At 41.8% G+C, this 21,871-nt stretch overlaps 1 protein-coding gene across 1 annotated transcript; it reads right to left on the bottom strand.

Annotated features, from left to right (window-relative positions):
- Positions 1–1,528: 1,528 nt before the first annotated feature.
- DUSP12 (dual specificity phosphatase 12) lies at positions 1,529–8,016 on the bottom strand. The gene is made up of 6 exons (XM_027613834.2): positions 7,322–8,016; positions 5,748–5,861; positions 5,539–5,657; positions 5,050–5,146; positions 4,355–4,541; positions 1,529–1,931 (listed from the first exon to the last, which is right to left on the bottom strand). Exons 1-6 carry the CDS (start codon positions 7,663–7,665, stop codon positions 1,770–1,772), a joined length of 1,023 nt encoding a protein of 340 aa, XP_027469635.1. The 5' UTR covers positions 7,666–8,016; the 3' UTR covers positions 1,529–1,769.
- Between the last annotated feature and the right edge of the window lie 13,855 nt (positions 8,017–21,871).

The following is a 21,871-nucleotide window of genomic DNA, read 5'->3' as shown; positions in this document are numbered from 1 at the left end:
TTGTCTCTCTCTCAGCTAGAATATAAATATTGCAAGACGGGTTTTGGGGCACCTGGGTGGCTTAGTCGACTAAGCGTCTGCCTTTGGCTCAGGTTGTGATCCCAGGGTCCTGGGATCAAGTCCTGCACTGGCCTTCCTGCTCCTCAGGGAGCCTGCTTCTCCATCTGCATCTGCCTGTCTCTCATGAATAAATAAAATCTTAAAAAAAAAAAAAGAGAGGGGTTTTATCTAGTTTGTTCACTGTGTCACCTAGAATTGTGCACATAATAGGTGCTCAGTAAATATTTCCTGAATTGACAATCGCAAATTCAGATAAAATCTATGTAATTTTCTCTGCGCTAGATGCTACAGTGTGATAGCCATACAAAACTCTCGCTACTCAACTTTTTACCTACAAAAGGCACAGTTCATTTGGTTCAGCCTGATTGTTTTCAAAAAGCTTTCTAGAGTATATTATGAAGCAAAGTGAACAGATATTACAAAAGCTTAGATAGAAATGGAGAAATTTTTTCTCATAGGAAAACTTATTTTATGAAAGTTACCAAAGGTCCTATGTTAAGATGTTCTCAAGAATCACCTATAACACTCCCAACATTTCAAAAATTAAACTATGTAGGGGCGCCTGGGTGGCTCAGTTGGTTAATCTCAGGTCATGATCTTAAGGTCATAAGATCCATCTGGGCATTGGGCTCTGCGCTGGGCATGGAGCCTACTTAGGATTCTCTCTCCCTCTCCCCCCTCCCCCAATAAATTGCAGCTCCCCGCTGGCTCGGCTCCCGCACGCTCTCTCTGTAAAAATAAATTAATTAATTAAATTAAACTAGGTATTTTTTAAGAGGTTCATTTTCACTTTTTCCATTTAAAACTATTCCCCTTTTGGTGTTTATATACATACCTGTAAATATGCAAAGTGTCTTAGGAACATGGACTGTATTTCTCTTTATTAGCTAATTCTGATTTCATGTAAATGGTCAAATATCTAATTAGGTCCAATTCTAATTATTAGTAATGAGTAAGATAAACTCCAGTTTCCAGAGATCATGTTAAAAAGCTAATCTGGACACAGTACCTTTTCCAGTACTCTAACCTATCAGGCTAAAAAAGTAATTGATATGTAGTTATTCCACATGTATTTTTCTCATCTTTAGAAACACACCTAACATTAATACATTTCTTTAAGTAGATTACTTCAAAACGTATCTTAAACATACTTTTCTAAAAATTTACATAATTGGGATTCCTAAAGAGTAACAGGAAAAGCTTATTTTAGTCAGTTTTACTAATAGCCTTTCCTTCTACATTTCCAAGAAAAATCCAGACATATGCAGATTTACTAATGTCCGTTAAAGAGAAATAAGTTTCAAAATACGTCCAAACAAATCTGCTTTACATACCTAGAAATAAAAAAATCTACTTAAACATGATAATTTCCAACTTTTATAAATAATTTTGTCTATCCAGACCTTAATATCACATAACTAAACATTCCAAAAATCAGAACTCTTGAAAATATATGAAACAAAGAATATGGGTTACAGAAAATTTTAATATCAAATAAAGTACAATTTACATGATTAAAAGTTCTGATTTCCATATAAAGTATTCTACTTAAATGGTGTAAGAGACTAACAAATAACAAAGCAAAGTTTCCATGTCACATCAAATGAAATGCTGATGGCCTATAAACTAGACAATCTGCCATGAATGACAACAAGCGAGGGAAGCACATATCAGCAAGTTTCTTTCCAAGCTATCAAAAAATGTCAAGTTCATATTTTTCTTGTTTGTGATCCCAAAACCGGCAGCATCTTCATTTCATCCACTCTGTTCTTATGTATTTGAAAGGCAGGTGTTATCCATCGACCACATGAGCACTGTTCACCATACCAATTGAAAGAACCCAACTTGGCATTGCATTTGGGGCAAAGAAGCTGAAATAAAGGAACTGTGTTACTTCATTCACTCACTTTTATACAAGACAAATAATTATCACCGGCAATATAGGATATAAAAACAGGTAAGACTCAGTTAAGCATTGGACTCTTGATTCAGGCTCAGGTCATGATCTCAGGGTCATGAGATTGAGCCCCACCTTGGGTTCCTTACGCAGTGGGGAGTCTGCATCTCTCCTCCCTTTCCCTCTGCCCCTCCCCTTCTCTCCCTCTCTAAAAACACAAACAAAACAAAACAAAATAAAAACCAGGTAAGACATGGCTCCTACCTTCAAGGAGTTTTATGATCGGATCAACAAGATAAAATACAACGGCAATTTACCATAACAGATGGTGGACTATGATAATTGTGTAAGAAGCACGTTGTATGCTGGGAGTTTGGAGAAGGACCAGATTAATCCCAGTATGGGGGGGAAGGTAAAGGTTGAGATATGATGCAAGATTTCAGGATGTGAAAGGTTATGTGTTGCCTTTTAAATCAGTCTGCAGCTTAATATCTCAAACTAAGATCATCAAGGCCGAAGACTAGGAAAGCATGTTAGGAGCCTCATGTCAGATCAGTACTGATATTGGTAGCATGTAGGCTAGGCCTCAGATTCATGGCTATTTAAAAACAAACTGATACTCCAGTAAAATAGATAAATAAAAAAAAAAACCTGAACATGCCTATTATATTGTATTCTGATGTGTTCAGAGCATTATTTTTTAAGTTTAGCCTGTTATTCTGTGCATGACATGAGGCAGGGAGTCTTATTTTTAATCTTAGATGATATAAACTCTGGACATAAAACTCAGAAACCAAATTTGATGACAGAAGTATCTTAAATTTTAATATGACAAAATATACCACAAAGCTGAAATAAGCAACAGACAGAAGATATTTGCAATACATTAGAAAAATCATTAACATCTAGACTATATAAAGAGATCCTATAATTCAATAAGAAAAAGGCAAAATCCATAGAAAAATGGACCAAGGATGTAAAGGAAATTTATAGAAAAAGAAGCTATAAATAGCTGATAAATACATAACAATATTGGTCCTCAGCAGTAGAAATGGAAATTCAAATTAAAACATTTTAAGAAAAACATTTTTCATGTCCCCGATTGACAAAACTTTACGTTTTATAATACCCATTACGCCAAGGGTATGGAGAAATGGATACATGCATTCAATGTTAGCGAAAAGCAAATTTGTATAAGGATTTTTATTGTCAGGGTGGAATATTAGCAGCATTTAAGACATACACATCCCTCCACAGGACAGGGATTCCACTTTTAGGTCTATAGGAACATTCAAATAAGTGTACAGAGAAGTATGCACAAACGTGACATAGAATCTTCCATAAAAATGCCTTCATCTTATATGTTTTCCAGGCTAAATAAGAGCAGCAAGCCAAAAGCACAAGCCACAAAAGAAAGCAAGCAAGAAAGAAAAAAACAGATAAAGTATATTTCAAAATTAAAAACCCTACTGCTGCAAATGATACCACCAAGAACGGGAAGTGACTGCTAACGGGTATAGCGTTTATTCTGGGAATGATGAAAACAATGATGTTGCAAAAATTCTGTGAATATTCTAAAAACCACTGAACTGTACACTTTAAATGGGTAAATTATATAGTATGTGACTTACATCTCAATAAGCAGAATTGTCTGAAAACATGGGTTTGAATATAAAGTACCTCTTTTTAGGCAAGATGCTAACATAAACTGTTTCCTCACATATAACTATATACGTTCTACCTATTTTGTACATTATTGTATTCTTCAAGTGAAATATAGTGAGTTTCATAAAATTTTTATTATACAAACCATAAAAACCTTTACAATCATTAAGACTAACTGTATCTTAGATTAAGAATATCTTTAAATTAATATTAAGTAAACCTAAAGGAGAAATGTGGCCATCCCAGGATGCTCTCATGAGCTGCATTCTTAAGAATAGGAAAATGAAAATGAATCTCTTAGCAAACATACTGAACCGAAATATCAGGAAAAAAGAGAGAAGAGCCAAAAGAGAAAAAGGAAGAGAAGAAGAGAAAGAAACTTTAAATATAATTTTAAAATCCTTGATTTGCCCTACTTGTTACCAAGTTTGAATTTGTTAAATATATTCTAATCGGCTTACATTAGTCTATTTGAAAAAATATAAACAGCCTTAAAAGGAATTAACTTAGACCAACAGCTCTCAACCAAAAGTGGTTCACTACTTTAGATAGGCTGGATTTTTACTTACTTACTTAATTTGATAGACTCTTATCTGCCCTAGAAAGATACAATCTTCATAAGGAAAGTACTTATGATAGAGTGAAACACCAGTTAAAATATGGTCTAGAGGGCAAGAAACAACAAACTATAGATGACATAATGAAACTGCAGAAAATAAAATGTGTTCTTACCTGTCCATCCATCACGCCCAACAAAGCAGATTCCATCCACTGTACAGGTTCAATGAAATACGATGTACATTGAGCCGGACTCCCTGTGGTGAGTGTGAAAGATGGTGTCACTCTCTTGTGGGCAAAGGCTATGGGACCACTTCCTTCATTATGATCCAAAATGCTCGAACTTCGAAATAAAGATCGCCTGCAACCCCCAAACAAAAACATTAATGACTTCCAAAAGGATGAAAAAAAAGACGAAATGTGCAGTGTTTCTTAGCAAAATAAAAATGGATTATGCTACTTTAATTTTCAATAACCTCTACAAGTAACCTGATTTACTTTCACTCTTAAGAATTTATATTCTTACATAAATGGTGGCTCAGTCGTTAGCGTCTGCCTTCGGCTCAGGTCACTATCCCAGGGTCCTGGGATCGAGCCCCACATCAGGCTCCCTGCTCAGCGGGAAGCCTGCTTCTCCCTCTCCCACTCCCCCTGCTTGGTGTTCCCTCTCTCGCGCTCTATCTCGTCAAAAAATAAATAAAATCTTAAAAAAAAAGAACTTACATTCTTCTTAAAAGCAGCTTTGAATTTGAAATTTTTATTTTGTTCAATTAAACAAATTCTTCTACAGATTTTAAGAAAATGAAACTTTTAGTACATTTTGGCTACTGAGACAAGATAAAATCTCCAGAGGATAGAAAATATTTTACCTGCACTTTCTACACTTGTAGAGAATGCCATCTTTCAGTCCTTGTGAAATGGTGGTTGGGTCAACAGCAAAGAGTTCTTGAGGTAAGTTCTGTAATTCTACATGAGATAATTAAAATGTAACTGTTGAAATCAACTCTGCATTTTCAGACAAAATTCAGCAAATGTCAAATTGAGGCAAGAAGTGCTAACCTCAGGGGAAAAAAAATCTCCAGTGTTGAGAAATCAGGGTGAGGTCAGACAGCATAGTGAAGCAGCCCTGCGGTTCTGAGCACAGACTGCCTGAGTTCAAATCCCAGCCCACCACTTACGAACCATGTGACCTTGAACAAGTTATTTCTTGCTAAAGCACCGGTTCAGAGGGGAAAAAAAAAAAATTGTACCTGTCTCAAGGGATTAGTGGAAAAGTGAGATAAAGCACCTGAAGCCTTTAGCATCAGAGTAAAGAGCATCTAAAAAGGGCCCAATAAGTACTAGCAATTATTACTTACCTGGATACTTTTCTGTAACTTTTTGTAAACGATATTGCTTATAAATTGCACTAGAAGTATCTACTTCATATCCCATTGCCTGGTATAATTTCAGTTGCCACTCAAATCCCTCATTCACTCTGTAAGGACAAACAAATACAAAGTTAAGTTTTCTCTAAATGGATAAAATCACATCAAAAAAACAATTATTTCTGTAACAAAAAACTCACTTAGCCTCTGGTTTGATGATCTGGAGATTTTCATAGGCTTTTTCAAAGGTAAGCTGGTCAGTCTTCATCATAAAAGCAGTTATTATAGCCACACTTCGACTAACTCCTGCATGACTGAAAAAGAGACCTTTAAAATAAAATAGCAAATAGCAGCAATTAAAAAAAAAAAAAGCCCAGCTCCCTATCAACGGTAAAGTTCATGTCCACTTCATGTCTGCTTCTTCTACCCAAATAATCCCTTTGCCTCTGAAATACTACCAACACACAAAAGAATTATTCCTTTATTTCCTTAATCTTTTTGAATTCTGAACCATGGGAATGTATTACTTTTTCAAAAAATAATTACACTAATTTAAAAATTTTTATAATGGCTTTGGAAAAAATCCAACGCTCCTTTGCTCTTGGCATTAAAGGCCCTGAAATCTGGTCCAGGCTTCTTTCCATTTTACCACCACCTTATGTCCTTTATGTAAATATTTACAGCAAGTACTGGCACGCAGTAAAAGCGCTGACTCAGTAAATTTAAACTAGTTATTACATTCCAATGAACTAAAGAGGACTACTAAGAATTCCCAAATACCTATCAAGATTTTCTTATAGGCACTGCTACAACTTACTCCCATCTCTCCCCTGGGCATGGCTTTGGGCTCCTTTATGTCCTAACCAATTTTCCTCTCCCCATTTCTCTACACCAACCAGCCTCTGCCCAAACAAAAAATCTGCTTTTCCTTTGACGTTTGAATAACCTCAACCTTCGTTCATCTCTTTTAGTATACGACTGGCATCCTAATCTGCATTACAATCATCCGGGGAGGTGTCTGGCTTCTCCCGAGAGCCTTTTTTGTTGTTTTTTAAGATTTTATTTATTTGAGAGCGAGAATGAGAGAGAGAGCACGAGAGGGGGGAGGGTCAGAGGGAGAAGCGGACTCCCCGCTGAGCAGGGAGCCCGATGCGGGACTCGATCCCGGGACTCCAGGATCATGACCTGAGCCGAAGGCAGTCGCTTAACCAACTGAGCCACCCAGGCGCCTCCCCCCCCTTTTTTTTTAAGATTTTATTTATTTATTTGACAGAGGGAGACACAGCGAGCGAAGGAACACAAGCAGGGGGGAGTGGGAGAGAGAGAGAAGCCGGCTTCGGGCCAAACAGGGAACTCGATGCGGGGCTCGATCTCAGGACTCCGGGATCATGACCTGAGCCGGAGGCAGGCAGACGCCCAGCGACTGAGCCACCCAGGCGCCCCCCGGAGAGCTTTTAAAGTCTTTTTAGGTTCAGGGACCTTGCCATCTATCAGACCCCACTAAAAAACAACTCGGGGATGGGAGGGGGGACTGCAGAATGAACCAACGAAAACAAGTACGAATCAACAAAACAAGAATGAATGAGAGCAAGCACGCCAACGGGGGCCCGCCTCCTGCCCCTCCTCTCTCTCGGACACACGCCAGGCGCGGAAGGGACGGAGACGAGGTTCTGGCGGTCTGACAGCCCCTTCGTCCTCCCCTAGGGTCCTCGGAGGAAGGGGTGGCGGCGGCAGGCTGGAAGCGGGGCCGCTCCCCCCCGTGCGGGCCACTCACCAGTGCACCAACACGGAGCGGCCCTCGGCGCGGGCCCGGCTGATGAAGGCCACGCACCGGTCCAGATGGCTGAGCAAGTCAGTCTCGGGCTTGTCCAGCGCCGACACGAAGAGGCTCCGTAGACCCTCCATCCCCGCCCCCGACTTGAAGTCGGGCTCCTCTGAGTCCACCGTCAGCACGGCCGTGATGCCCGCCTGCCTCAGGTGGTCCGGCTCCGCCACGGCCGCGGCTCCACCCAAGTACAGCCCTGGCCGCACCTCCAGCATCTGCCCCGCGGAGCTGGCGCAGCTCCGACTGTGCACCCGCCGCTCGCAGCCATGGCTCCCTGCCTGAGCCTCCAACATGGCGGCCGCCACGGGCCAAGCGGGCAGGGGGCCCTACCATGGAGTAGGCGGCCGGCTAGAACGCCCTCTTCCGTGACGAGCCGGCCTGAGATGCGCAGGGGCTCCCCCGGAGGACCACGGCGACCGTGGGAATGTGTACTACCTGGGGAAGGTGCGCCCAGCCGGCTTCAAACCCGTGTCTGGCCGCAGCTCTCGCAACTTGATGGTAGCAGATAAACATCCCCAAATACAGGGTTTCCCAGGCTTTTCGTGCTGAGGCTTTACGGGAAGGGACAACAACAGCAGCGGGACTCAAATTTGAAATGATGGTCCCACCGACTGAATCAGCAGTATCATTTTATGCATTTGGGGTAAAACAGGCTTTTTTTCCCCAAGATTTATGAAGCCATTCGTTTATATTTCTTCTCTTGTGACTATTTTTTTCTCTTTGTCCAGTATTTTTATTGGCCTGTGAATCTCTTGTTGATGCGTACTGTCCTATATACTTTGAAGATAGTAATCCCATGGTCTTGTATGCCCGTACCCTCCAACCGAAGACCACCAGGAACCTACATCACTTTATCATTTGTATGTTCACTGAAGTAGCATTTTTAATTTCCTTCAAGAACTTTTCCTTTGCATTCACATTTTAGCTAATTGTTTGGCACAGAAGGCTTAGTTTTCGGCCTATCTTGGCTTTTGACATGCCTCCCCCACTAAACTTAATCATTTCTAGCTTCTGCCTTAAAGTGAGAGATGTGTGAGTCTTCCTTTCACTTGAACATTTAGAGACCCTTGTAGGATGATTAATTGGCTGCTTTCAGTATTGTTGTGTCTCAGGGACTAGGGAGGCCTGTGGAGAGGAAGAGAGATTGGGGGAATGACTGGTCTGTGGAGCAGTGAGAACATATATAACATTTGTTAAATTTGTTGTCTTGTATAGATGTGCTCTGTGGCACCCGAAAGCAATTACAATAGTTAACATCAAAGATCACTGGTCAGAGATCACCATAACAAATATGATAATAATAAAATTGTTGAAATGTTGGGAGAATTGCCAAAATGTGACAGAGACATGAAGTGAACAAATGCTAAATGCTATTGGGAAAACAGTGCCAATACGCTTGCTCAATGCAGGGCTGCCACAGACCTTCAATTTGTAAAACATGGAATACTTGTGAAGCATATATAACACAGGTATGCCTGTATAGGATTTGGGCTTATATTAGGTGATTTTGGACAGAGTCCAAGGAAGCAGGGCTTTACTCTGGATCGGACGCTGTCAGGAAGTGGCGGTGATTCTAGGATTGGGTATCTCAGTGCGTTTTCCCTTTAGGGAGAGAAGGCTACATAGATGCTACAGCTGTAATTGGTCAAGAGGCAGCAGTCCTGGTAGTGGCATAAAGACAGACACATGGACCAGTGGAACAGAATACAGAGCCCAGAAATAGACCCTCGCATATATGCTCAAATGATCTTCAACGGGTGCCAGTGGGAAGATGGAGAAAAATAGCCTCTTCAAGTGGTGCTGGGAAAACTGTATATGCACATGTCAAAGAATGGAATGTGATCCCTACCCTAAACAATATACAGAATTAATTCAAAATTGATTAAGGACCTAAACATAAGAGTGTAAAACCCAGGGCTCCTGGATGGCTCAGTCAGCTGAGCATCCGACTCTTGATTTCGGCTCAGGTCACGATCTCAGGGTCATGGGTTGGAGCCCAGCATTGGACTCCACACTCAGCAGCAAGTCTGCTTGTTCCTCTCCCTCTTCTCCTCCCTCTGCTTGTGTTCTCTCTCTCTCAAATAAATAAATAAAAATCTTTAGGGGCACCTGGGTGGCTCGGTCAGTTAAGCATCTGCCTTCAGCTCAGGTCATGGTCCCAGGGTCCTGGGATTGGACCCTGAATTGGGCTCCCTGCTCAGCGGGGAGCCTGCTAGTCCTCTCCTGCTCCTCCTACTTGTGTTCTCTCTCTCTCTGTCAAATAAATAAATAAAATCTTTTTTAAAAATCTTAAAAGATTATAAAACTCCTAGAAGAAACACAGGAGTAAATCTTCATGACAGGATTATGTCAAAATTTAAAATTTCTGCACATCAAGGGGAATAATCAAAAGAGTAAAAGGGCTACCTATGGAATGGGAGAAAATAACTGTCAATCATATATCTGATAAGAAATTAATATCCAGAAAATATAAAGAACTTTACATGGGTGATACCAGCATCATGGCTGAATAAGATGTTCCTCATCCATGTCCTCCCACCCCAACAACAAGTTGACATCCATCCACAGGCAAAAGGGTCTTGGTAGGAGCTGTGAAATCCTGCACCATATGCCAAGGGACCCAGGAGGAGTCTTGCCCTCCTGTGTGTGAGGTAATAGGCACACGGACCTTGGTCCTGGCTACAGACCCTACAGTGGCCTGTGAACCATCTTCCCTCTTGGCTCTGGTCAGGGAGCCTGCAGAAAACACTGACTTAGGGCGCCTGGGTGGCTCAGTTGGTTAAGCGACTGCCTTCGGCTCACGTCATGATCCTGGAGTCCCGGGATCGAGTCCTGCATCCGGCTCCTTGCTCGGCGGGGAGTCTGCTTCTCCCTCTGACCTTCCTCCCTCTCGTGCTCTCTCTCTACCATTCTCTCTCTCTCTCAATAAATAAATAAATAAAAATCTTAAAAAAAAAAAAACACTTAGATAATCAACAGGGATAGGAGAGCCTTTGTGGAAACCCAGGTTTCCAGCAAAGAAGTTCTAGGAGACAGTTGGAACAAAAAAGTATGTTTGGATGCATCGGAGAGGGTAAGATGAACTTTCCTCACATCCCTCTTCCCCCAAGGCAGCACAGCTCAGGGCCAAGAGAGGTCTCCTGGGCCTGAGCTTTATCCTGGGGGGTGGATGGGGGGGCAGTGAGAGCATGTGAGTGAGTACTGGCTTCCTCAGCTGCGCAGGAGCTACAGAAGAGGCTCATTGCTCTCTTGCCCCATGCAGAGTACTGAATCATGAGCTGTAAGATCATGGTGGGGGGGCGGATGGAGGGAAGAGGCTGAGAGAGCCACACAGAGGACTCTCAGAGGGCACTAAAGGGACGTAGGTCCTACTAAGTGATTCAACAGGCTCCATCAAGAAGCCTGCCCAGGAGTTGCTAGAGAGGCCTCGCCCCTGGATCCCCCTATCTGCCCATGGGCAACCTTACAAGTCAGGAGAGAAAGGGATGATATATGAAAAGTGTTGAAAGAAAGAAAAAAAAAACTGTCAAGAATATTCTATCTGGCAAAGTTGTCCCTCACAAATGAAGGACAGGTAAAGACTTTCCTGGAAAAACAAAAGCTGAGAGAATCCACTAGACCTGCCTTTGTTGAAAGAAACTCTTCAAGCTGAAACCAAAAGATGCTATTTAGTAACATGAAAATACACAACACATTGTTAAGAGTTACCTATATAGTCAGGTTCAGAATAATACAGTAATATGGTGATGCGGAAGCCACTCAACTCTAGTATAAAGGTTAAAGGATGAGAGTATTATAAGTAACTAGAGCTATAATATTTTGTTAATGAATACACAATATAAAAAGGGGTTGGGGCACCTGGCTGGCTCAGTCGGTTGAGCGTCCAACTCTTGGTTTCAACTCAGGTCCTGAGATCAAGCCCCACATTGGGCTCTGTGCTCAGTGGGGAGTCTGCTTGAGATTCTTTCTCTCCCTCTCCCTCTGTCCCTCCCCCTGCTCTCTCTCTCTCTCTCAAATAAACAAATGAATTTTTTTTTTTTTTAAGACGTTAGGGGCGCCTGGGTGGCTCAGTCCGTTGGGTGTCTGCCTTCGGCTCAGGTCATGATCCCAGTATCCTGGGATGGAGCCCAGCGTTTGGCTCCCTGCTCAGCAGGGAGCCTGCTTCTCCTTCTGCCTGCCTGTCTGCCTACTTGTGATCTCTCTGTCAAATAAATAAATAAAATCTTTTAAAAGTAAATTAAAAAGAGATTAATTGTGACATCAAAAAATCAAAACGGGGAGTATACTAAAAGGGTGGAGCTTTTGTATGGATTAGTTATCGGTGCCAAACAGACTGTTATAGTTATGTTTTATATCAGCCTCATGGTAACCACAAAACAAAAACCTACAGTAGATACAATACAAATGAGATAAAAAGCAGGGAATCAAAGCATACCACTGGGAAAATCATCACTTCATTAATGAAGGAAGCAAAAAAGAAAGAAAGGAACAAGGGAACTACAAAACAGCCAGAAAATAATTAATCAGACTGCAGTAGTCAGTCCTTACCTTCCAATAATCATTCTAATTGTTAATGGATTGAAGTCTCCAATTAAAAGGCATAGAGTGGTTGGATGGGTAAAAAGGCAAGACCCAAGTATATGCTGCCTGCAAGAGAATCACTTCTGCTTTAAAGACACACATAGGCTCTACGTGAACAGATGGAAAATGATATTCCATTCAAGTGGAAACCAAAAGAGCACAGGGGTAGTTATATCAGATAAAATTGACTTCAAGCCAAGTAACAAGGGACAAAGATGGTCATTATGTAATAAGGGGGCCAATTTATCAAGAAGATATAACAATATTAAATTTATATGCACAAAATCAGAGCTCTTGGTACATTAAATACTAACAGATCTAAAGGGAGAAATAAATAGCAATAGAATAATAGTAGGGGACTGCAATCCTCTACTTTCAACAACAGATAGATCATCCAGGCAGAAGACCAACAAGGAAATGTTGGAATTGAGCCATATTTTTGACCAAATGGATAACCTAACAGACATATACAGACCATCCCATCCAATGGCAACAGAATGCATATTCTTCTCAAAAACCCACAGAACATTCTCCAGCATGGATCAAATTACAGGTCTCAAATCAAGTTTTAGCAAATTTAAAAAGATTGAAATCATACCAAGTATCTTTTCTGACCATAATAGTATGAAATTAAAAACCAGTAACAGTAGAAAAAATGGAAAACTCACAAATAGGTAGAAATTAAACAACACACTGCTAACAAACAATCTGTCAAAGAAGAAATGAAAAGTGAAATCAAGAAATATCTTGGTGGGGCACCTGGGTGGCTCAGTTGGTTAGGCCTCAGGTCATGACCGCAGGGTCCTGGGATGGAGCCCCCACCCCCGAATCAGGCTCCCTGCTCAGCGGGGGGTCTGGGTCTGCTTCTCCCTCTCTCTGCCCCTCCTCCTTACTTGCGTTCTTTCTCTCAAATAAATAAATAAATCTTAAAAAAAAATATCTTGAAACAAGTGAAAATGGAAGGACAGCCTATCAAAACCTATGGGATGCTACAAAAGCAGTTTGAAGAGGGATGTTTATTGGATAAACGCCTACATTAAGAAACAAAAAAGATCTGAAGTAAGTAACCTAGCTTTATGCCTCAAGGAACTAGAAAAAAAGCAAGCTAAGCCCAAAGTTAGCAGAAGGAAGGAAATAACAAAGATCAGAGCAGAAATAAATGAAATAGAGACCAGAAAATCAATAGAAAAGATCAATGAAACAAAGATCTGGTTTGGTTTTTTTTAAGGTAAACAAAACTGACAAAACTTTAGCCAGATTCACTAAGCCTGCCGGAGTCCAGCACCAGCGGGGGAAGGGTCCTTGAAGGAAAGGAAGGGCGTTGGCAAGTGAGGAGATACGGACACAGGATCAGGTTGCAAGCATCTCCCTCCCGATAGCCTCGGAGGGACCTTTTTTATTCATTAGAATGTTTCCTTGTTTTTCCATTCTTTTACTCTTGCTTAAAGGTTATCTAAAGTTTATTCTTTCTCCAAAGGCAGCTTACCATGTGTGCACCCTATCTTATCAAAGTACTTATTCCATTTCTATATGTTTTCATCTCTTGTCCTTGCTCCATAGACACCACGGAGGATCACTCCTCTTAATCCTTTCCCAGAGGCTGTCAGATGATGCCCGCACCCTTTTTTCCTTTAATCTTATACCATTTGTTTATGTCCTCATTATCAACTCCAGTATAAGGAATGGGAAGAGTAGGGGCAAGGAAGTTATCCTACACCAGGGGCTTGCCTCGGGGGGCATGCCAAAGGTGGCCTCCTATTTTGTATACAACATAGGGGGGGTTCCTGTACTGTGGAATGTCATGAGATTTTTCTTTCCTAGAATCCTAATGTTTCAGAGGTGCCTGAGGAATCTCATCAATAGGAATTTTTACTGGGCCTGGATCCAACAGCTCCCTTACAGATTGGAGGACGTTGGGTATTTTTACTTCTTGGCCCATCGTCGGCCTTTTTGGAATCAGTTTCATTATGATTGCTTGCGTAGACATAACTAAATTTATAAATCATTTTATCATGAAACCCCAGAATTGATTATAAAGATTGCCGCAAATAAAATGAAAGGAAGTAGCAGGAGCCAGCTGTAGAGTCTCCTGATTTTTCAGGATTGTCCCTCCTACTTGGACTTTGTCAAACAGCATGAGTAGCTTGGCTCGCGCCATAAGCCAAAAGGAGAGAAATCAAAATCAGAGAGAGGAAACATTACAACTGACACCACAGAAATATAAGGGATCATGAGAGACCAGTGTAAACAATTATCTGCTAACAAATCGGATAACCTAGAAGAAATAGATGCATTCTAGGAAACATGTAGCCTACAAAGACTGAATCATGAATAAATAGAAAATCTGAGCAGACCAATAATGAGTAAGTAGATTAAATCAGTGATCAAAAATCTTCCCCCCCCCAAAAAAAAATCCCCAGGGCCAGATTGTATCACTGGTGAATTCTACCAAACATTTAAGGAAAAATTAATGCAATCCTTCTCAAGGTCTTCCAAAAAATTAAAGAGGAGGGAACACTCCCAAATCCACTTTACAAAGGCATTACTGTGATTACAAAGCCAGATAAGGACACTACAAGGAAAGAGAACCTCAGGCCAATATCCCTGATGAATATAGATGCAAAAATTCTCAACAAAATATTAGCAAGTAGAATTTAACAGCAAATTAAAGGATCATACACCATGATCAAGTGGGATTTACCCTTGGGAGGTAAGGATGGCTCAACATTCACAAATTAATAAATGTGATACACCAAATTAGCAGAATGAAGGATAAAAATCACACGATCATCTCAACAGATGCATAAAAAGCATTTGACAATATATAACATCCTTTCATGGTAAAAACACACACACACACACACACACAAACTTTCAACAATTGGGCATGAAGGAACATGTCTCAACATAATTTAACAGGCCTTATATAGCAAGCCCATAGCTAACATCATACTCAACAATGAAAGATTGAATGTTTTTCCTCTAAGATCAGGATCAGGACATAACTGCCCACTCTCACCACTTCTATTCTACATAGTATTGGAGTCCCAGCCAGAGCCGTCAGGCAAGAAAAGAAATAGAACACATCCAAATTGGAAAGGAAAACATAAACTTGCTTTTGCTTGCAGATATGTGATCCCATATATAGAAAATCCTAAAGACTCCCCCCAAAAACTGTTAGAACTAATCCACAAGTTCAGTAAAATTACAGGATACAAAGTCAACATACGGAAATCAGTCGCATTTCTATACACTAAAAACAAACTATCTGAAAAAGAAAGAAAGCCATCTCATTCACAACAGCATCAGAAACAACTCAGGAATCAAAGTGACCAAGGAGGTGAAAGGTCCATACGCTGAAATATGAAGGACTAGCCTTTTCCTTGAGCGGGTGAGGATGCAAGGAGCCTCAGTGGTTTGGTGGCAAGAAGCGATAGGCATTCTCTTGCGATGTTTTCTATTTTTTGGGTAAAGAATCCAGCTTATGCTGAGAATGAGGATGGAAGTTTGAGAAGAAGAAGCAGTTTGAGGAAAATTTGCCTGTAGAGGGTGGAGAACATCCACGGAAGGTGACCTGTGGGGTCAGGCAGCCCAGGGCCTCGTCAGTGTTCACATCATAAAAATAAAAGTCTTCCGTGCAGTAAAGGGTTAACTCAGTAGGCCTTGGTTGCTCAAGCTCCAGCCTGAGGGTAGTCTCTGATAAAGAATCTAAGGTCTAGAATAATGAAAAACTGGAACTATCTAAATGACTGCAGGCAATAGGTTGTATCCAGTCAATGAGATACTAGGCAACTATTTTAAATACAACAAAGGAAATGGTCAATGTTAGCTATAGCTCCTCGGTGTGGAGGGACAAGTTGGTTTTTTTAAGCTGGTTTACAAATAGAAAACATGTCTCAGCCCACTTATATATATATGAAAAATATTGAAAAATATATATCAAACCGTTAACAGTGCTTATTTCTGGGAGCTGGCTTAAGAGACTTACATGATGGTCTTCACACACTTCATTCTATGTAGTTGTTTTTTTTTTCAACTACTATCATTAAAAGTATTCATTGTAGGGGCGCCTTGCTGACTCTGTCAGAAGAGCATATGACTCTTGATCTTGGGGTCGTGAGTATGAGTCCCATGTGGAGTATACAGATTAGTTAAATAAAAACTTCAAAAAATTAAATCATTCGTTGTTAACAATTATAGATATTTATATTCTGGAAAAAGGGGGGAAAACTATTAAGGGTTCATCTCCTGGACATTTTATGAAGCTATCTCAATCATTCCCTCAGCTTTATTAGTTTTCTGTTGGAAGTGAGCTTTCAATCCTCAACTCCCTAAAATGACTATAAGCCCCTTCAAGGATGGGAGTAGGAGGCACATGTGAATTGTTCCTAAAGAGCCTGGCCCAGTAAGTATCTGTAACCGGATTAACTGAAGCTGAAGGTAGTTAGCAGGTTCTGCATTTGTACTCTTCACCACTAGATGACACCCTTGATGCTTTGGCCAGATAGGTTTTTCTGTCCCTCCCGTACAATAGGGAAAAACCAGTATGACAATCTGTAAGAAAAACAGGATGTTAGGAGAGGAAATGCGGGCTTTAGAGAGGGAACTGGATGGTTTTCTGTCAAGGAGAAAAGAGGCTCTCTGTCCTACGAGTAGTAGTCCCCACCCCCACCCTGCCATGCCACACCACACAGACCCAAAGTTGATTTATCTGTTCGTTTTATCATCAGAAACCCTGCACCATGAGAGACAACGGACCCTGAAAAACAAACTGGGGGTTCTAGTGGGGGAGGGGGATGGGAGGATGGGTTAGCCTGGTGATGGGTATTAAAGAGGGCACGTTCTGCGTGGAGCACTGGGTGTTATATGCAAACAATGAATCATGGAACGCTACATCAGAAACTAATGATGTAATGTATGGTGATTAACATAACATAATAAAAAATGTGATTGTAAAAAAAAAAAGAAACACTGCAACCTCGATAAATATGGATTAAACAAAAATTCTTATAATTGCTAAAAGACTGTCAAGTATGTGGTGGCTTGCCTGTTAAGAAGACACCCATTTTGTGTAACATGACCTGATCACATGAGAATACATATCACCCAGGCTTCCCCTTCTTTTAGTTGTTTCTCAGAAATGTTTGGCTACAGTATCATAATTTATCATTTTCATCTTTAAAAATATTTTCTGTAAGCGCATATCTGTGCTGAGCCATGAGCAAGGAAATTTCCCCTCTTTTGCCCCATCACCTCCCCATCAGAGTCCAAAAATGAACTTCCTCTTTCTATCCTCAACATGTTTCCCGGACCCTCCTATACCCAATGAGTTATCAGTAAATGTTCGTCAATGGTGTTCTTCATGGGACTTAAAATCAAAGACAGGGATGAAGATCCACCTGAAATGTACTTTGAGGCCAAATAAAAATGAACAAAAATATAAACGGGCGATAATGACATAATTCCATTATTTGGCTTGTGGTTGTGAGGGGAAGTGGCTATCTAGAAAGTGATGAGCTGGGACTAGGCATTGCTCTGGAGGGGCACAGTCTGAAGCCAGAGAAAACCTAGGTGTGATCCTGAGCTGCACTGGCCCCTGCTTCCCAGCGACATGTGGTGATGTGCCTTTCTAGAAAGTTCTCTGATTTCCCTAAGTCTCTGTTTCTTTCTCTGCAAAATAGGAGTGAATATAGCCATATTACATGACTTACTAGTGACAGAGAGATATCCTGCGCTGAACCCCTGCACCAAGAACAGCCTCCAGGGGCTTGGGAGAGGGGAGCAGAGTTGGGGTGAGGGCGATGCCTGTAGATGGCTCGTTCTGCTGAAGCTGTTGAGCAGGGATGAACCATGGACTGTGATCTGTCCAGGAATTCAGTGGTCATGAAGATTAGGGGAAAGTGGATTCTAACCACCTACCCTGCGCCAGCTCACTTATTCACTTGGAGTCTGTGTCTTTGTAAAGATGTGTTCTCCTTCCATAGAGGCATACCTACTGTCAAGATTCTGAGGAAGAAACTTCAGCTCTAGGCACCCTGGGACCAGAGATGACTGAATGGAGTTGGAGCACCCTCGGTGTGGAGGGACAACTTGGTCAACTGACCCAACAACTCTCCCTGCCTCACTCCCAACCCCTCCCCACCCCTCCTCACCCCTCAACATTTGCAAACTTACCATGTCCTGCAGCTATCCTGAGAAATGCTGTGCCAGGAACTGATCTCAGTTTCTTTTTGACTCAGAGAGAAACTAGTAAACAGAGAGTGAGATGAGCAGAGCAAAGGGGACCACAGATGTTCCCTGTTGCACATTGGGGGTTTGCTGGGTTACATTTAGCAGAACCTGCTTCCCCATCCACAAACAAAATGCAGGGAATGGCCTATGGTACAACCTTCCCAATGTTACAACTTTGGAGCTCTTTTGTTGCCCAAACTTCATCCAGTGAGTTACAGTGGAGAGAGCTCTGGACAGGTGCTCCCAAGTCCTAGACAGAAGTGTTGTTCTGTCATGTGGTGGTTGTAGGACTTGGCCAAGCCAGTTAAACCCTCTGAACTGCAGTGTCTCCATCCACAAAAGACAAGGCCAATGATGCCGCTTCTAACATCCCCGGTAGGGCTTAAATTATCAAATCCGAAATCCTATAAAACTTTTGGTCAGTCCACAAAAGATTTCGAAATCCTTTAAAATGCCGTTCGTTGCCCCTCCTTACCACCAAATATACTCCACTTGTCAGTGTTTCATATTTACAATCTCACCCATTCCAGGAAATATCTCTTTGCCCACTCCTACCAGTAATCTACTCATCCCCAGCCAGGAGAACTGAAAGTAGAGATGGGCCATCTACAAACATTCAAATCAGCAGGAGGAAACTGCCCAAGGAGAAAAAAAACAAACAAACAAACTAGATTTGGATGTTCAGAGAAGCACTTTCATTTGGTCCCAAAGTTGAAATATTTTTTTAAATTACATAATGAAACCCTCCTTGATTTTATCTCCGTTGATTCATTCTTGCTCAGCGATGAGAATACTGCGTGGAATCAGATGAAGATCTTAGGGTCAAGTTTGCTCTGTGTAGATAGGGGTACAGATACCCAAACCATGTGATAAGCTGGCCATACAAACAAAATACTTGGGCCTCAGACAAAAAAAAAGGAATTCATTTTGGCTGGACGAAACTGGGAGAAACTCTCTGAGAAGGTGGCGTTTGAGTTGGGTCTTTCCCACAGGTGAAGGAGATGAGGGGAAAGGGGTGGGGGAGAGCCAGGAGGCAGGTGCACCCAGATCTGAGGACTGACACCCGAGACAGTCTCATTCAGCATGCCCAATGTGGCTAACTAAAGAGATTATTTCTTGTCAGACTTCACAAGGTGTCCTGGGACATGTGTTCGGTCACATTGGCCACATCCAGCCCTAATGGCGGCCACATTGAGTTGCAGCCCCTGTGGAGGCCTCATGGTTCCACAGCCCCCTGTCACAGAGTGTCTCAGAATCCCTTAGCAGCCTGCCAGGTACTGAGTGGATAGGCCTCCATCTCCGCCTATACCTTTAGGCCATCAAACCAGTAAGGTTGCCTCCAATCCAAAATAATATTCTAGAACAGGTTCCTGCAGGAATGACTGAGAGGCACTTACAGAAATAAGCAGCTATATTCAGCACAGTGTTATTAGCCGTAAACAGCATGGCTATTAACTATAGTTAGTCATATGGTGGGCATGGTGACTATAGTTAAAAATACTGTACTGCATACTTAAAAGTTGCTAAGAGAGTAGATTTTAAAAGTTCTGATCACAAGAAAAAAATTCTGTGACTATGTGTGGTGATGGGTGTTAACTAGACTTACTGAGGTGATCATTTCACAATACATATAAATATTGAGTCATTCCATTGTATACCTGAAGCTGTATGTTGGATGTCGATTATGCCTCAATTTAAAACCAGCAGCAGCGTCCACCAGGGGCCAGCATGAGCTTACCAAGATCAGTCTTGCTCCGCTAGCCTGTTCTTTTCCTGACAGAATGACTACATAGGCAGATGAAGGAGACTGCTCACACACCAGATCTGCACTTCTCCGGGCTTTTGGATACATCTCCTGTGGACAAGGGCAGAAATATAGGCTGGATATCAGAACAATTGAGTCATGAGTTGAGGTTGGTAGTTGATTAAACGATTGTACCAGAAGGGACAGAAATGGATCAAGGAGAGAGATTTCTAGGGAGAGAGAGCCCTCACCTAAATTTCTTTCATCTGTTTTATACAACTGGGTCTCACCTAAGCCAAAGTTGGAGAGAAGCGAGAAAGGAGGATGGGTAAGGAAACAGAGAGTTCTCATGTACCTGGGCGGTTTTCTGCTCTCTGAACTTGGCAGGTCACATAAGCCAATGCTTTTTCCCATGGGTATTTTTGTGGACTTTTTGGAGATGTTTATATCGGAGGACTGCTCTCTCTGACCCTGTGTTCAAGGCACGGACTTCAGGCATCTTGCCTCTAGGCGTTCACTTGCACCTCTCCCCTCAGCTCCTGGAATTCAGATTCACCTTCAGCTTTTTGGTGACTTCGTCAACCCCTCCTGGTGGCCTTAGGTACAGGAACCTGGACAACCCCATGCCAGCTTGTAACCAAATTCAAGTTCATAGGCCCGATGCACAACAAAGACCATTACTGAGACATCAGGTATACAGCAAGGAAAGGGTTTATTCCAGAGGCCATCAAACGAGGAGACTGGAGGGCAAGCCTCAAATCAGCCTCCCCAAGGAGGAGAGTCAGGGATCTTTAAAGGCAAATGAAAAGCACAGCTGCAGCTGAGCTTATTAGTCTGTGGCTGGGATTGGTCCCATTAACCCTGTGAGTGCCGGTTTCAGGCTCTGTCTTTTAGGAACCATGGAAATACATAGAGGGCTTTGCTCCAGGATATTCTGTAGCACAGGCTGATCCCAAAACAAGCTCTTCTATGCTACAGCCACCGCTCACCTTAACCTTCTCAGGTGTGAGTCAGGCCCGGTTCCCTGTCCGTCTCCCAACTGAACACATTTCAGACCTCTCTGGGTGACTCCATGGGTATCTTCCTCATTAGGCTTGAGGGAGACCTGGGGAGCTTCCCACACCTTTGCACTATGAGGAAGAATTGTCATGGGAACTCACATCATGGCAAAGGAATATCTTTACACATCCTCTCTCTTCCCCTTTTAATCTCCTCGATGTGACTACAGAGTCCAGAAGTCAGGGAATAGATCCTCCACCATTTCCTCTGTAAATTGTACATGTGATAATCTGGTTTCAGAATTTCACGTCTATTGTGTCATGAAATATCACTTTAGACATCCCGTCACGAGTGCAATTGCTTGACTGTAAAAAATAAAAATAAAATCCTGCCTTCCTGCCTTATTCTCCCAGACACCCCCCCCCCCCAGGAACTGTAATCAGTTGTGGGTCCCACATTTTAAACCAGTTAGAAAGCAGCTGGAGATGTGCTCAGAAAAGCCAGGATGGAGAAGGAACTCCAAATTAGGGACAGTTGAAAACACCGATAAAAAAAACCAAACAAACAAGAAAAAGAGTCTATCTTTAATAAAGCCTAAACATGACCTAACCAGAGTCTTTAAAATCTGTGAAGGGCTAACAAGAGGATCAGGAATTAGATTTGTCCTGTGTACCCCTAAGAGGTGCAGTGAATAAAAGTTATAACAAAGCCATTTCAAATTACATTTGAACCCAAGTCTGAACTCCTGAGCCAGAGTTCTAAACGTCTATACTCTGCTACCTCTAGGCCCAAAGCTAATTAGCTTGGCTATTACAATTTAACATGGTACATTGGGGGCATATTTACTTTAAGAGAGGAGGAGAATGGTCATTTCCCACATCACTGCAATAAGATAGGCTGCCTTGAACTGAAAAAGACAAAAGTGTATTACACCTATTCTTTTG

The sequence above is a fragment of the Zalophus californianus genome, chromosome 10 (assembly GCF_009762305.2).
Source record: "Zalophus californianus isolate mZalCal1 chromosome 10, mZalCal1.pri.v2, whole genome shotgun sequence".
NCBI classification, from domain to species: Eukaryota; Metazoa; Chordata; class Mammalia; order Carnivora; family Otariidae; genus Zalophus; species Zalophus californianus.
This window is presented reverse-complemented; position numbering and strand designations above follow the sequence as displayed.

Excerpts from the sequence above, each read along its gene's own strand:
- DUSP12 (XM_027613834.2), bottom strand. The coding sequence starts at position 7,665 with ATGTTGGAGGCTCAGGCAGGGAGCCATGGCTGCGAGCGGCGGGTGCAC. Across the intron at positions 5,862-7,321 it reads CGCTCCGTGTTGGTGCACTG|TCATGCAGGAGTTAGTCGAA; the intron begins GTGAGTGGCCCG and ends TCTCTTTTTCAG. Across the intron at positions 1,932-4,354 it reads TGGGCGTGATGGATGGACAG|CTTCTTTGCCCCAAATGCAA; the intron begins GTAAGAACACAT and ends CCTTTATTTCAG.